This window comes from Ascaphus truei, chromosome 3 (genome assembly GCF_040206685.1).
Source record: "Ascaphus truei isolate aAscTru1 chromosome 3, aAscTru1.hap1, whole genome shotgun sequence".
Classification (NCBI taxonomy): domain Eukaryota; kingdom Metazoa; phylum Chordata; class Amphibia; order Anura; family Ascaphidae; genus Ascaphus; species Ascaphus truei.
The window spans coordinates 242,478,648-242,496,354 of record NC_134485.1 but is presented as its reverse complement, the minus strand read 5'-3'; the positions used below and the strand labels follow the sequence as shown (position 1 = coordinate 242,496,354).

The 17,707-nt window shown below is 44.4% G+C and overlaps 1 protein-coding gene across 1 annotated transcript; it reads right to left on the bottom strand.

The window, feature by feature from the left end:
* Positions 1-9,314: 9,314 nt before the first annotated feature.
* LOC142489527 (transcription factor 15-like) lies at positions 9,315-17,639 on the bottom strand. Its single transcript, XM_075590468.1, has 2 exons — positions 16,736-17,639; positions 9,315-14,642 (listed from the first exon to the last, which is right to left on the bottom strand). The coding sequence occupies exons 1-2, from the start codon at positions 17,288-17,290 to the stop codon at positions 14,610-14,612; spliced, it is 588 nt and encodes a 195-aa protein (XP_075446583.1). The 5' UTR covers positions 17,291-17,639; the 3' UTR covers positions 9,315-14,609.
* Between the last annotated feature and the right edge of the window lie 68 nt (positions 17,640-17,707).

The following is a 17,707-nucleotide window of genomic DNA, read 5'->3' as shown; positions in this document are numbered from 1 at the left end:
TAAGTATCCCCAGTGTCTTCCCCCTGTTTAAGATCACATCTTATTCCTGTTTGTGTCTCTTTGTTGGATCTTGGGTCAGTCTCTGATATGTCCCTTCGTCCCCCAAAATACGATTGGCCTCCTGTAAATAGTATTCTGTGTCCATCACCACCACACCTCCGCCTTTGTCGGCTGGCTTGATGGTGATGGACCTCTCCTCCGTTAGTACTTTAAGGGCCTCTTTCTCATCTCTATTTAGGTTGTCTCTGAAATTCTTGTTTTTATGTGCTAATTTTTCAAGGTCCTCAGATATTAATTGATGATAGACCTCCAGATGGTGTCCTTTGCTATTACTCGGGTTAAACTTAGATTTCTCTCGTAGTCCCGAGTGAGTGAAACTGTCTTCTAAATCTGCCAATTTTGGTGTATTTATTTAGTTTCCAGTAGGTCTCACCACCACAGCTGTCTACTCTTGTATCATGACAGTATAGTTTTTTTAAACTTTTTTTAAACTTATTTTTATCAAGGAACATTTACATTCCTCTATCTAGTTCCTTCCGACATAACATTTCAGACAGGTTCGGTTTTTAAACATTTCAACTATCACTAAGTGTCTAATACACTCATTGTAGATTCTGCACCATTATGCACGATATTAGTGCAGATATATTTGCACTAAATTCACTTGGGGTCACTTAAAACACTTGCACTTTCGAGGATTATCTTCATTTTATTTAAGTGTATTCACACTTTGTTTTTTTTGTTCTTCTCTTCTTTTAAATATATTTTTTCACAGATCTTGTCATTGATTTAGTTAGAGATCATCCTACTAATAGATACCTATATATATATATATATATATATATATATAAATATATATATATATATATATATATATATATATATCACTGTCATCACATTCTGATATATCAGATATTATCTACTAAGGTTATTGTATTTGTCAATTTGTTACATGTCTCATGAATAACCACATTAGCACTGCATAAATTGCTAAGTTAATTTCACCATTATTTTGCACTAACATAATAGTAAGAATGTCACAAGCACTAGCTGCTTTACGTCACAGCTTATATTTTGTTACCTCCACACTAGGTACTTCATTTCAGTTCCATTCACAGATTCAATTTTATAACATATGTCCACTTTCCTGCATTTTATTGTAATTGTTTAAATGTATGTCTGAATCATATCAGGTCATTATATGCACTTCTGATAGCAATTTTATTCTAGGGATATATACCCTATGTTTTTATTAATACAATTTAAACATTGTAAAAATTCAAGTCACCGTTACTTTAAATGTGCACAGCCCTATTTTAACTATTGGGACTACGCACGAAGCCCTTATTAGCTTAAATTATGCATAAGATGTGAAATGCATAAAGAAAGTTATGGGATAGGTCAGCACTAGTATAAATTGTTATTGGACCTGAACCTGCCCCATCTACGGAACCTGAGGGAGCCCAAGAAAGGGCGAAACGCGTTGCTCAACTGTGTAAGCATTTTGGACAATTTCAGCCACCGTCTAGGGACAAGACAACGGAGGTGTAACACTGCACCCGGACGCGGATGCAGAGAGTTACACACACACGAGTCTCGAACTACCATCTCATAGACTGGCTGCTATTTTTATGTCCTTACTTCATTTTGATGTAAGTGCCATTTTTATTTTTATGTTTTAGTCTTTTAATAAAGTGAACTGTCTGATCGTAGCTCCGGTGTGAATTACCATTTTTATTCACACCACCACACGGAGGAGACACTCCAGCTGTGTTTTAGCACTGTGTTACAGAGCTATCACTGAAGTGCACGAGGGCTCTGTAAGAGAAGACGAAGATACCTTTATTAGTGTGCGCTCACACTAGCCCGTGTGAGTATTATTTTATTTACATTTGTCTTATCACCCACCATCCCCACATCTGTTGATGCCATATGAGAGAGTCCTAGGCATCTAGACTTCTACTCTGGAAATCAGAATTACCAATACTGAGAGGGAAGAAAAGATACCTTTTTAGGATCACACTCACACTGGGCCGTGTGAGTGTTTGCAGTATATTCTGCTCCATTTGTTGATCACCTGTTCGACTTCTCTCCCTCCCTTTGTCGGCCACCATTATACAGTTTTTACACTTGTATTTGTTTTTATCTAACTTTGTTCCCTTGTTCTGAGGGGAACACTGCGACTCAGAGCGGGAGCAGACTGAGGCAAAAGCAGGGAGGACATTGTGGAGACCAGGGAAGGAAGACCGCAAGAAAAACTGATTGAGATCCACACCAGCAGGAAAAAGGAAGAACAAAAGATACCCTGATGCAATAGAACTTGCACAGGGCTGTGTAAGGGACATTTATACACTATTTGACACATCACTCCCCCTTTCATCTTAGTCCAGATAATCAGTTTGGGCATTAATACACCCAAATTGAATACCTGGTAGAGAATATCAACATCCTCCACTGTCCCTTAACCTGTGCTCCCCTTTCTTTTCTGTATTCCAATGGTCTAAAAGACTGCAAGAAGTCACAAATATAAAAAAAAAACAAGATGAGACAGCACTCAAAAACTCCCGGTCTACGCCTTACAAGGAACGAACATGCTTCAGTGTCTTAATTTAATTTGATAGAGCAGTAACAATGCTGACGTTTCAGGCCAACCCGGCCTTTCCTCGGGGGTGACCACCTGGATAAAGTTACTTCAGGAAAGGCCATAGTAGAAAAAATGTTTGATAAATACCTGTTGATGAAACATTTTTTCTACGATCTACAGTATCAATAGACTTATAAATGAGCTCTATAGCTTTATGTATGTAGTTACAAACAGGATTGGCTTTTTGCTACATAGGGATGCATTGATAGGGTATTCACAATTTATGGGGACAAACTGAAGATACACCTCATGTCATTTGTATTATTAAGAACTATAGATGGCATTTCTATAGTCATGACCACCATTACAAATAACAATATGGTTTAAATTGATTCTTCAATTCAATGACAATAGTGTGTATTTGTAAGGTCTCTGCCCGCTGCGGTTCCTACCTCGGCTGCCGGGGCGCGCGGCACCCGGTCACGTGGGCCTCCTCTTCCTCCTGAACTCCCGGCAGCCCCTGCTGTCCATGCGCGCCGCCGTGGAAAGGCCGCGCGCGCGCCTACGGCTCCTGTCTTTTAGTCCGGCGAACTCAACCCGCCCCTTCCGTCGCGCGCGTCGCGCGCGCGCGCTACTATGTCCATCTCTACTGCCGCCAATGTTATTGTTCCGTTCCCACCGGTTCTGCATCCTGCCTCAGCCTATCAGCGCTCTACCTACCTCTGACATCACCGCTGGAGGTTCTCATTGGTTCCTGTCAGTATATAGTGCCTCCAGCCCTGAGCTGATTGCTGAGCATATTCAGTCTCTAGTTGTGCTTGCTACAAGCTACTTCGCAGTCTGCTTTTGTCTTCCGTCATAGACCCTGAACCTGTACCTGGACTCCCGATCTCTGGCACCCTCGAACCCCGGCTCGCTCAACGGACTTCTACCTTCTCCTCTCCTCGACCCTGGCTTTGGACACCGACTACTCCTGACCTCTCCTACCCCGGATCTGGCAGGTACCTCTACCACTCTACTCTCTCCTCTCCCGTACAAGGCTATCTACACGACTCTGCTTGCCGGACCCGCTCGCGCGGCTGTAGGGCGGCGGTTTTCCTGTATCCCCACCTCGGCCTCGCGGTCCAGTCCGGTTTGTGGTGAGCACTCCTATATTCCCGTGACATTATGCTCAGCCCTACAGACCTGGACTCCGCCGAGGTGGATCGACGCCTGAGCGAACACGATGGCCTGTTCAAGGAAGTAGAGAACTGTCTCTCCCAAAATAACCAGCGTATGGAGATGCTCCAAAATTCCCTGGGTACCATTTCGGAGCAACTCAAATCCCTTCTGTCCTCTCCCGAGGCTGCTGCCGCTCCTCCTGCTCCTATTTTTTCTCCGCCGGTACCTTTGACTCATTCTCCGGAACCTCGTCTACCTTCCCCCAATCGCTATTCGGGAGAGCCTTCAGCATGCCGTGGCTTTCTGGCGCAGTGTTCCGTCCAATTTGAACTGTTACCCTCTCACTTTCCGACTCCTCGTTCCAAGGTTGCGTACATCTACTCTCTGCTGACCGATGACGCCCTGGCCTGGGCTACACCCATATGGGAGCATCGCCCGGAGCTGACCTCAAGCCTGGACCGGTTTTGTACTGAATTCCGGAAGGTGTTCGATACACCAGGAAGGAGGGTAACGGCCGCTTCTTCTCTCCTCAATGTTTTACAGGGTAATCGCTCGGTGGCACGCTACGCACTGGAGTTTCGCACCATTTCCGCTGAAACTAAGTGGAATGATGAAGCACTCGCCGCAGTGTTTTGGCAGGGTTTGAATGACACCCTCAAAGACGAGCTGGCCGCACTAGAGCGCCCTACCTCATTGGATGCACTCATCGCACTCTGTATCCGTATGGACCAGCGTCTTCAGGAGCGAAGAGTAGAGAAAGGAAAACGTCTAAAAGGTACCCAATCCACTTTTTCTTCACACACAGCTCCAGGGGAGTCCGTCGCCGTATCTTCTGAAGAACCCATGCAGTTGGGTGGAGCTCGCCTTTCGTTAACGGAAAGACTACGTCGCCGTCGGGCAGGTCTTTGCCTCTACTGCGGTAATGGTGGACACCTGGTGAGTACCTGTCCTTCCAAGTCGGGAAACGCCAGCCCCCAGTGAGTACTGGGAGAACTACACTGGGCATGGTAACCTCTCCTTTCTCTCCCAAACTACCATCTAAGATACTTCTTCCTATAACTCTATCAGGGGACTTTGGAGACATCTTTACGAGGGCCTTCCTAGACTCCGGTTCTGGTGGGAATTTCATTGATCAATCATTTGCGGAGAGAAACCAGATCCCTCTGGTAGCCAAGGATTGGCCCGTAGGCCTTGAAGCCATTGACGGTAGGCCTTTGCAACCCGCATTTATATCTCATCAGACCATTCCCCTCTGTCTTAAGATGTCAGGACACCATTCCGAACAAATTCAGTTGGATGCCATCCACACGCCGGCAGTAGACGTGATATTGGGTCTTCCATGGCTCCAGCACCATAATCCCCAGATCGACTGGCTTCAGTCACAACCCCTCACCTGGAGAGATCGGTGTCAAGACACTTGTCTGGTTTCATCTAATGCCCTAGTAGCTGCCACACATCCGGAACCCAAGAATTCCCTTCTTCCGGACGCCTACTGGGAGTTCAGAGATGTCTTCGACAAGATTCAGGCGGAGGAATTACCACCCCATCGCGCCTACGATTGCCCGATCGAACTTCTTCCTGGCGCGATTCCCCCCAGAGGTTGTACCTATCCTCTTTCCCTCCCGAGACCAAGGCGATGAAACTTTATATACAGGAGAACCTCCAGAGAGGCTTCATACGTAAGTCCTCTTCTCCAGCAGGAGCAGGTTTCTTTTTTGTAAAGAAAAAGGACGGCACACTTCGTCCTTGCATCGATTACCGTGGTCTCAACAAGGTGACTGTCAAGAATCGGTATCCCCTCCCTTTGATTGCCGAACTTTTCGACAGGTTACAAGGCGCCACTATCTTTTCCAAACTTGATCTCCGTGGAGCCTACAATCTGGTCCGGATTCGTAAGGGAGATGAGTGGAAGACGGCCTTCAACACGCGTGATGGGCACTATGAGTACCTCGTGATGCCTTTTGGTCTCTGTAATGCGCCAGCTGTCTTCCAGGATTTTGTTAATGACGTCTTCAGAGATCTGCTGGATCAACACGTGGTGGTCTACCTAGATGACATCCTGATATTCTCGCAGAATCTCCTGGAACATACTCGGCATGTCAAACAAGTACTTCAGAGGTTACGGGAGAATCGACTGTTCGCTAAGCTTGAAAAATGCCAGTTCCATCAGTCATCGACGTCATTTTTGGGGTACATAATCTCCGACACAGGACTCGCGATGGATCCTACCAAGGTGGAAGCCGTCTTGAACTGGCCTCGCCCCCTCTCTTTGAAAGCGGTACAGAGGTTTTTAGGTTTTGCCAACTATTACCGCAGGTTCATAAAAAAATTTTCCTCGCTGGTCGCACCCATCACGGCCCTCACTCAGAAGAACGCCAATCCCGCACTATGGTCCCCCGATGCCATCATGGCTTTTCAGGTTCTCAAGGAAGCCTTTGTCACAGCACCTATCTTGGTGCATCCTGATCCAGCACAGCCCTTCACTCTCGAGGTGGATGCGTCGGACATAGGGGCTGGGGCGATCTTATCTCAAAGGAAGAACCCACAGGCCAGACTACATCCCTGCGCATTCTTTTCTAAAAAAATTTCTGCAGCCGAACGGAACTATGATGTGGGTAACCGTGAGCTCCTCGCGATCAAGATGGCTTTGGAAGAGTGGCGACATCTATTGGAAGGCACGGAATACCCCGTCACCATCCTTACGGACCATAAGAACCTCTTATATATTGAGACTGCCCGTCGTCTAAGCGCTCGGCAGGCACGTTGGTCCCTTTTCTTCACCCGGTTCAACTTCCTGATTTCATATCTCCCGGGTTCCAAAAACACTAAAGCCGATGCACTGTCTCGTCAATTCTCTGTAGAGGACAAAACCGAAGATCCCCAGGAGACTATTCTTCCTCCGAAATGTGTCCTGTCTGCCAGTACCTTTGACGCGCTATCAGAGATCACCAAGGTTCAAGATCAAATCCCGCAGGGTCTCAGGGTGCCAGTTGGACGACTTTTCACACCCCCGACCTTCCGTCTGAAGGTAATGCAATGGGGGCACGCTGCTAAAACGGCAGGTCATCCAGGGATTAAAAGGACTATTGACCTCCTGCAACGAACATTTTGGTGGCCTAGCATGCGTAAGGACATTCAACATTTCGTTTCAGCATGTTCCACCTGCGCACAGAACAAGACTCCACGGAATAAACCTCCAGGACTCCTGCAAACCCTCCCTATTCCCAATCGTCCTTGGGAACATCTCTCGATGGACTTTATTGTCGACCTACCCAAATCCAAGGGTATGGACACGATATTTGTAGTGGTCGATCGCTTTTCTAAACAAGCGCACTTTATCCCACTTAAAGGTCTACCCAGTGCCCCCAAACTTGCCGAAGTATTTGTCAAAGAGGTCTTCAGGCTCCATGGGTCACCTCAGACCATAGTTTCTGATCGGGGGTCGCAATTTGTTTCTAAATTCTGGAGGGCCTTCTGTAAAAAACTTAATGTGGCACTTCACTTCTCCTCGGGATACCACCCACAGACCAATGGTCAAACTGAACGAACCAATCAGTCACTGGAGCAGTTCCTCCGTTGTTTCATATCGGACTCTCAGGACAATTGGCTCGACCTACTTCCTTGGGCGGAATTCGCTCACAATAATCTCAGGAATGAGTCCACTTTACAGTCTCCATTCTTTTCTAATTTTGGCTTTCATCCTTCTACCCTTCCTCAGTCTGGGCCGAGTACAGGAGTTCCAGCCGCAGAAGAGAGGATTCGGGATCTTCAAGCTTCCTGGTCCAGGATTCGGGATAATCTCAAGCGGGCCACAGCCATGCAGAAAAAGCAGGCGGATCGGCATCGTCAGAGACCACCCGATTTCGTTCCTGGTCAGAAAGTATGGCTATCTACTAAAAACATACGCTTGAAGGTCACATCCCCAAAGCTGGCACCCCGATTTATCGGTCCATTCCCTATATTGAAGAGGATCAATCCGGTTACCTACCGACTCAAACTACCTGCTACCATGAAGATTCCCTCCGCCTTTCATTGTTCTCTACTCAAACCGTTTGTACCCAATCCTCTGATCCAACACATCACACCTTCCCCCAGACTTGTCAATGGACAAGAAGAGTTTGAGGTACAATCCATTCTAGATTCTCGCATTTCTAGAGGAGGCCTCCAGTATTTGGTGCATTGGAGGGGTTTTGGACCCGAAGAAAGGGCATGGATTCCTCAAATCCAGGTACACGCCCCCAGGCTGGTACGGGCATTTCATTCTAAATTTCCGCTTAAACCTGGTAAGGATCGTCCGGAGTTCGACCCTGAAGGGGGGGGTACTGTAAGGTCTCTGCCCGCTGCGGTTCCTACCTCGGCTGCCGGGGCGCGCGGCACCCGGTCACGTGGGCCTCCTCTTCCTCCTGAACTCCCGGCAGCCCCTGCTGTCCATGCGCACCCCGGCTCGCTCAACGGACTTCTACCTTCTCCTCTCCTCGACCCTGGCTTTGGACACCGACTACTCCTGACCTCTCCTACCCCGGATCTGGCAGGTACCTCTACCACTCTACTCTCTCCTCTCCCGTACAAGGCTATCTACACGACTCTGCTTGCCGGACCCGCTCGCGCGGCTGTAGGGCGGCGGTTTTCCTGTATCCCCACCTCGGCCTCGCGGTCCAGTCCGGTTTGTGGTGAGCACTCCTATATTCCCGTGACAGTATTGCATTATTACAGGAGTTCTTTATGATTTAAATGATGACAATTGAAATGTATTTTTTCTATTCAACACTTATTGACATCAACCAGGACTTGTTACTAATTGATTTTATCTGATTGCATTCAACTGCGTTACCAGTATATTTGTTAATTATGTGGGAGGGTATAATAGGTGAGCTTTTCTGCACCCTCGGTACTCCACGAGAAAGCGCCTATTGGTGCAAAACACGTGGGAGGAGAGTCTTCCCCCTTTTTTGTTCGTGTTCTATGTTTTTTAACGATTCCATAACGTACTTTTCTATTTTTTCATAAATATCTGGCGAGTTCATTTTTCCATATTTCTCGGGGTCCGCGATTACCACTGATCCGTTTTGAACTTTTTTGGGTAGATAAATGCTGACCCCAAAAAGCAGAAACATCCAATTGTGATATCTAGATTGCCAAGCTCCTCTAGTTGAGCAATTATGGCAAATTAGGGGGAAATCACTTAAAATACTGTTTCTCTTTTACTATTATTATATTATCGCTGGAGGGTTTACATGAACTTTTACATTGTTCTACATTTGTTACATAAGACCTGATTGGCATAGTTAGCTTGGTCAATCAATACACAAATCATGTGTTATGCACTTTGATAGATTCACAACATCTAGTACTGTAAGCCATCATCTCCCTGTAGCCTTACTGGTAGTTCACTATGGAAATCCGAAATGGTACATGCAGGAATGGAGCCAGGTGAAGTACCTAGTATACTGTATATGGTGTGCCGTGTAATTGCCACACTGGAAGTTGCCCGGGTTGAATGTTGCCAAGACGGAGAGGGAAAATACACTTTTGCTGACTGTGCAATCAGAGTGAAATACAAACAAATGTATTCTGTTAATGGTTTTTATTTACTAAAATAACATTTATTTCATATAAATACTGTACAGATTCAACATGAAAATATCACAAAATAGATTCAATGTTGTCCATGCTCAGATTATACAGTCTTGATAATTTCAGCAAAGAAATATGCTTGCAATACAACTATTTCACAAGATCTATACACTGAATGTAGAAAAATACAGCTTTGTTTGTCTGATATAGCATCATGGCCTAGATTTACTGAGCGTGCTATTCCATAAGACACCTTCTTGCACCTGAACATGCCTTACATGCCATTCAAGTGAGAGGGCCGGGAGATGTCATGAAATAGCGCGCTAGGTAAATATGGGCCTAAATGTGCAACAGTATCTTCAAGTTAAATGTCTGATTCAAGTAGACATTACATCGTACCTTTCAATGTTGTTGATATGTGCCACTAGTAATGAACAACCATGTAAACAATATGTGTTATTGACACTGAGTATATTTAGCTTCTGAGTAGAACACTTGGTTCAGTGAACTTGTCTGTCATCTCGAGACCACAGTTACATAGTTTGAGAGGGACCACAATGCCATTGTCTAAGCTTCGGATCACTCATCAGGTTTTATCATTACCACTAGGTCATACAAATGCTCAGTTAAAAAAAAAAGACATAGGGGATCAGTCACTGAATGACAGTCTCTGTACCATGCATGCTGAACCCATTTCATAGAATGGGTTTACGGTGTGTGGTACAGCTACTGTACCAGCATGTAGTGAAAAGCACACATGGATTTCATTTGCAGGTATAACATTAACCAAAAAAAAAAATGTTGAGGATTAGGTGCGGGTGGAAGTAACTAATTAATGTACATTGCTACTAAATAAAATGAAACAAAAGGACTTTGAATACAGTACATTTAGATACACACTTAAAAATATTGTATGAGGTAATCAAGCTTGCACATTATTTGTTGAATGGTGAATACAGGGCATGACCTAAACTCTCGTTACTATTAATTGGTAAGGTGAGGCTTTCTGTCACAAAAGTGCGACAAGTAACTATAATCTGCCTAAAATAAAAACCATAGTAACATATGTATCTGTTCTCCTGTTTACATCTACTCATTTGTTCATGCTACTTTAAATGGGTTGAAGTGTCCTGGGTTCAGGATAAAGGTTTATTTTTAGTTGCCAGGGATAGTGTGAGGCAGTTCTAGTATTTATATGCCTAAGTCCCATAGATTTTCTTAGGGAGAAGTACTACTGGTATCCTTATAAAATTAGAGTTGTAAAATTAGGCTTGGCTATATATCTGTCCCTGGTAATTTTCTTCCACTAAGCTTCCATAAAACAGTTCTCTTTATATACACTCTGCAAAGGGGTTAGGGACAGATTTCACAAATTAAGTTGGTGAAAGGCGTTGTGTTTGACATGCAGGTACCAATAATAGGAGCTCCTATAATTAAGAGCTTAAATGGGGGGGTAGGAAGACAGATAAGATACAGATAAGATACTGCAAGGACACCAGGCCGTAGTTGCTCTATTTATACCACTGTATTGACCGGGTTGACAATTGGCACTCTTTACACTTTTGACATTTGGCACTTTCAAAAAACACTGTTGAAATATATATAACGGAAATAACCGTGTTAGTCCAGTTGCGATAGTGCAGAATAAATGAATTCTTCAGTATTAGGTGATACCTTTTTTTATTTGGACTAATAATTTATGTCATAGGACAAGCTTTTGAGAGTTCTCCTCTCTTCCTCAGGTCAGCAATACTGATATACAAAGGAATCCATGGCTAAAACAGTGTTTGTGAGAGCAGGGGGAAAAAAACCAAAACAACAGCTGTACTGTAGATAAGGTAGGGTGCGTAAGTGTTTCATAAAACGGTGACAAGGAACAGCATGGTGGGGGAAGGGGGATGCTGGAGAAGGTGTGGATAAGAAGAGAGACAGGCAGGATAATTACAAACAATTGTGATAGGGTGTGAGAAACCCCATATCCGCATTGAGTCCTTTTGTTTTGGTGTCAAAGAATCTTATCATTCTGAGTTCAATTGTTTTCCGTTCTTGGGTGCTTTTAAACATTCCATTGAGGATTTTGATTTTTAAATATTTATGGAATGATCTGGTAGTGAGAAATGATGTCCCACTGGGGAGCAGTATCTTCCTTCTTCATGGTGGAGTATAGAGTGTCTGTGCCTGTTCATTCTGCCTTGAAGTTTTTGGCTGGTTTCCCCAATGTAGCAACCTTGGTTACATTGAATCATATATACTACATTCCTGGGTGTGCAGCTGTATGATCCTTTAACATTGAGTGTTCCTTTGTTAATTGATATTGCCGACCTGAGGAAGAGAGGAGAACTCTCGAAAGCTTGTCCTATAACGTAAATTGTTAGTCCAAATAAAAAAGGTGTCACCTAATACTGAAGAACACACACACACACACATATATATATATATATATATATATATATATATATATATATATATATATATATATATATATCAATCATGTCTTAAAAAAAGAGAGGTTATATCCTTTAGTGGTGTGAGTTAAAAGTAACTAAATGGGCTAAAGAGGTAGGAAGTATGAGCATAAAGTGAAACATTCTGGCGTTTATGTTCCGTTATCCTGAGAACTGTATAGATAAAGGCATCATACTGTACACGCTATTTTTATCTCAGTACTCTTCTATTCATATACCATCATATAATACAGAACTTCACCACAAATAGGACATAAACATCACTTATCAATGGAAGAAAACACAAGGTGTTTTGTTACCTGTGTTTCATTTACAGTAGTTTATAATGAAGATTCTTGGGGGGTTTCTAACTACTATTCTGTGATTCTCTAAGGCCCCCATTCCTGTTGTTCTTAACCCTTAGGGCATGGGTGCGCAATCTTTTCCCCCCACTCCCCCATGACGGCTCTCCCTTCCTCATGCCCCCTACCCCACGCCTCCTTACCTTGGCACCGGCATTCTGAAGTCATGTTGCCATGGCAACACGTCGCCAGAAGCTGTCTGAACCAAGGTAAGTGAAGTTACACAGGCCTTCACCGCTCCCCCGACATTTAATTTAAAGGCCTTCGGGAAGAGTGCGAGGCCTCTGTAACTGCTGCGCACCCCACAGATAATCTCGCGCCCCCTAGTTTATGCACCCCATCCTTAGGGTACACTATGACATAGCTTCTAGGCCATAAGGGCCGGCACGCTAGGGGCCCTATGGCATAGTAGCTGCGTTACGTCTTTTGCTAATTTACTAGAGGAGGTCTGATTCACTGAACGCAATATGTATGGAGGAAAAATACCATTCACTTCACTGTGGTGACATTGTTATTGTGATCGCTGAGGAGCGACCTGCTAGAGGGGCCGGGGCCATTCCGGCACTTAAAGAGTCAAACCTCTCATCGGGGACCGTAAGCCACACCAAGTTTTAGGAATAACCAATGCACTTGCACACAGGTGAGTGCACATGATTTGCATATGCAGTGCATGTTGGGTGGTTACCTCAGAGATCTGGTCAAGCCCAGAGAACTGAAGAGAGATCAAGTGCGCTCTCCCTGGTAGGGATGCTTGAAACCCCATTCATTCATTTGAACTTCCCCGACCAGGAGAAGCATTAGGGAGCATCAATTAGGGGCCAAAGTCATGCTTCTTTATCTATTCAGTACTGAACAGGTCTTGCACACAAACGCAATGAGTTCAAGACTTTCTCTACAGCAGAGAAAAGGTTAAGCTGCTTCTGGAAAGACCAATTATTTAGATCCTATCGCTGACACACTTTTTAATCTAGTAAAAGAATATTAACTAATTATTTCAAGACACAGTACCGTATATTAGTCATACTGCCAGTGACGTGTGTGCCAGTAATATATAAACATATATACAGTAGTACATGCTATATGTAGTGAAAATATTCATAGTTTATCCTAATGCTTATTTATTTATATTATTTATATAATACACTTTTTTTTTCAACTTTGAGGTCATTAAATGTACTTTTTCATGTCAGAGTTTGTATCATTTTGCAGCAGGCAAAAGCATAATAACGAGTGAAAGAATGTCCCTAGTGTATATTCGTTGAAATGCATTAAAGCAGCAGTGTGTGCTTTCTACCTATCAAGTCTTCCTAGCTGTATCTGGACTGAAAAATCTATGATGAGTACCTATTAAAATGCCCTTCAAACAGTAGGACGCTTACGTAAATATGCCAACATATACATCACGTTATCCATATTAACACAACAGCATCACACTGTGCAAAAGATATGCTTGCCCATACTGTTCTCTACGTCCCTATTCTCACTCGCACTGACTCAAGATCTTGCTAGACGAGGATGCCCTGGAAGCCTGCAGGGCACATACAACCAGCAGCAGCCACCGAACATTTAAATAGTGAATTTAACAAACACATTTGTACTCTAGAGCAAGGGTGCTCAACTCCAGCCCCCAAGCCCACACAACAGGCCAGGTTTTCAGGATATCCCAGCTTCAGCACAGGTGGCTCAATCAGTCTTCGATTGAGCCGCCTGTGCTGAAGCAGGGACTGATTGAGTCCCCGTGCTGAAGCTGGATATCCTGAAAACCTGACCTGGTGGGGGGTAGGGGGTGTTGAGGACTGGAGTTGAGCACCCCTACTCTAGAGAACAAGAGTAAAAGGTATGGCTCACTTTCTTATCCCAGAAAACAGCACATGCATAATAACCCTACTCCTTGGCATGACACTGCTGACAAATGTGCAGAATACAATACCTTTTGTCTTACCAAATGCTAATGTGTGTCCCCCTGATTGTGTTAAAGGAGCCGCTGTGTTAAAGGTGTGTCTCGGTGACTGATACCTTTGCTGCAATGGAATTAAGCAGTGTGGCTGGGAAGCTGCTGGGAGGGATAGTGGTGTGAAGCACAGGTGTGTGTGTGTTGTGACAGTATGCACTGATGGGACCTCTGGGTGTCCAGGGTCAGGTTTCATCATGTGTCGTTAGTTTAACCATCGGCATCATGCTCGGGTTTAACATTTCTTGCGCAAAAAATAGCAGCAACGCCAGGTGCAACTTTCCAGGCAGGGTTAGATTTCAGCTGCAAAGCAGCTTCAGTAAACTTGTTCCAATGTAAAACAAAGTGCATATTAGTCTTGGTTTTTCTTCTTCTTTTTTTTCAGAAACAAAGTACAGTAGCTAAATTTGCTGCAATACATAAGTTCAGTGTAAACAAAGGAGTGCAGGGAGGTTATATTTAGAATAGTTCTATATTTAGTGCAAGAGTTGTGCAAGCTGCCCATCTGAGTGAATGTCCACATACTGTACACCTTAAATAGACAAGTGCTTCTCTCCTTCTCTGTGCTGCAAGAGGGTACAAAAAAAACCACAAAACGATTAGAATGCATCTGTCAAAGTTACACTCAGCACAATATTATTGAAAGGGCAATAATTTCGTTGGCTTAATAGCACTGTGTTGTAATTATTATAGATAATGATAGTGTTTCATTATTTGTGTACACTAGGTGTTTACATAAGCTCCTTAAGTGATGAAAGTCAGGGTTCTCACATATCCAGTACACACTCAGCAGTCTTAAGGCAAAAGTGGTGCAATTCTGACGCAAAAGGCTGAACCTTATAAAGAAAATCATCCATTTGAAATCCATCCGATTTTGGTTTTGCCAGAGAATTGCACCACCTTTACCATCGATACATATGCTCCCCAATGCGTTCTTCTTTGATGTCAATACTCAATACCTTATTTTCTGTGCATTATATAGACATCGTTTAGGGGAAGTGGAACTACGTGGCGACTTGCTGGGTGCACAATCCTTGCAGTTAGGGCTACAGGACACATTAGCCAAATAACAAAAACTAGGATAGCACACCAGTCTTCTATAAACAAAATGTAAAACAAATGTGTTGGGCTCAACGTTGCGGTGTGTAAAAAGCCTTTATCAGGACAGAGATCTGTGTCCACACAATACACTTGTGATGTTTTGTTTATTGAAGACTGGTGTGCTATGTTATTTTCGGCATTTGGCTCATATAAACATCAACACGAATACTGTAACATGCATGTTTGGTTTTTTTTTTTATATAGAAGGACATAGATGAAAGCGGATACATTTTAGTTTTGAAGCACTGAACTATTTTCTGTTTGTTGCTGAAAGCAGTAGCCAGGCAGGTATCCTTCTTGCTAGCCATGATTCATTAAAACATATTTTGGGACATGTTGACACCAAAATGTTGACCACAAGTAAATCATGTTTATTTATTGATGAAATGTGCGTGTCCTACAATGTATGGTTCCCCAAGATGTTGCTTTGACACTTCTTTACAGTATAATTTGGATTATGCATTGATTGGTGGTTGTGTTTTTCCTGTGTTTCTTTTTTTCCCACCACTTGAAACACAACTACTGATGGTATACTCCTGCAGCACTGTACTACTGCTATCTTCCCCTTTTTGTTTCTCTATAACTATCCAACTTGTGCTGGGACTGGTCAATGCCAGTTTGCAGCTTGATTTCGCCTCACTGCAACTTTGCTTCCCCTTCCAAAATTAGATATAGTCATGGCACTGAAAGGGTGAAATTTCGTTCCATTACATGTTCTCGTGTTTGTTCATTAATAAGATCAAAGCAAAGGAAACAGAAGGAAAAATAATAGTGCAAGACACAGTTCCGTATTCACTAACCTGTGGTTGCATTTATTAAAAGGCTGCTGTAGCATATTAATCAATCACTATAATAGCATAATGCACAAGAGGGATAAAGAAGCAGGAACCTGGACTCCTGTGTTTGTTTGTTTGTTTTTAATTAACCCCCCACTTCAGCTGTTTAACCCTTTCATCACTAGCAATGTAAAAGTTCACTTTGTGTCAGTGAGTAAAACACCTTGCCCCATGTCACACATTTGAGTATGTATTTAGACTAAAGGGGCAATATATATTTTTAAATGGTAATATTCACAAATGTTCTTTTTTCTACTTTTGTTGAGGGTGGGGTGTGGTTGAGGGTGGTGTGGGGGTGGGGGGAGTGGGGGTGGACATTTCCAGCGGTTATTTTTATTTTCTCATCGTGTTTACTGCAAATTCAAACTTTAGCCACATATTCGCCCTTCTCCAATCTTACCCCATGTGCTTTATATCTATGGTGCTAGTGGTTGCTGTCTGATGGTATTGAGTGCTTCTTTGATTCTTTTACTCTGTGGTGTGTAATTGTCAAACACGAAAAATAGTCAAATATAATACAACATGATAGTATTACATTTAGCCCCGTCGTCCTACTGGACTCTGATCTATTTTAATGACCCTTAGAGCCAATGCTGTGGATAAGAGGAGCAGCCCAAAAGGACAGAAAGAGGTACATCTCAGAGCTGCAGGGGGACTGGCAGGACCTACAGTATTTCCCCAATGATGAAGAAGTCCCCCACGCCTCAGTCAATGCCACTTACCTGCTTCCTCTGAGTGCTCAGGCAGAAGGTGCAGATGGGCCGGGGAGCAGCACTGGCCACACTAGCTCTATACTGCAGGCATGGCTGTTCATCCAAGCACTCCTCCTCCCCCAGAAGTAGGATGTTGGCTAGATGGGAGATGTAACTGGAGGCCAGCCTCAGGGTTTCTATTTTGGACAGCTTGCGGTCTGCAGGCTCTGTGGGGATAAGTGTCCTGAGGGCTGTGAAGGCTGTGTTCACACTGTGAGTCCGGTCTCTCTCCCGGGCATTGGCCGCTTGTCTCTGCTTGCTGACTCCAGATAGCCTGCTCTTCCTCTTCCTCTTCCCTCTGCTCTCCCCAGATGGGCTGCAGCAGCCCCCTTCATCTCCCCCACCCAGTGATTTGTCCGAGCTGTCACTGGTGCTCTCCAGATCCTCTGCGTCAGAGAGCAGACTCCCACTGCAGTCCCCAGGTTGTCCCACTGCACCTCCAGCACTCTTCATGGTCCTGCAGTGCTCTCCGGCTGCCTGCGCCTCCTCCGCCCTCAGCAGCAGCACCAGCCCCCGGGCCCCCATCACTTTTTATGCACAGCAGGCAAACAGCACCTGTTAGCAGCGAGCAGCTCCACTTGATCCACTGACACCTCAGCAGGCCATTTTTTGAATGGTTGCTCCTTTTAGACTGAGCATGTGGTTGCTCCGTAAGGCAAGAAAGGTGGGGTTGGTGGAAAGAGTGGTGGACTCCGGGGCAGCAGCCCCATCCTAAGCAGTGCACCTGTTCCCGTTGTCATGTTGAGGCTAACAGCTACAGACAGGAGACCTGCCTCGCCCCCCTGGAAGAGAGTGAGAGGGGACAGGCGGTGTGCTAACTAGGGTCACAAGAGAGTCGGTGTCACCTCCACAGACTAGAGGGTCAGGGCTTCTATCCACCTCCCATACCAGCCTACTTTTACTTTCCATATCTTCAAGACTCCCTCCCCCCCCCCCCCCCCC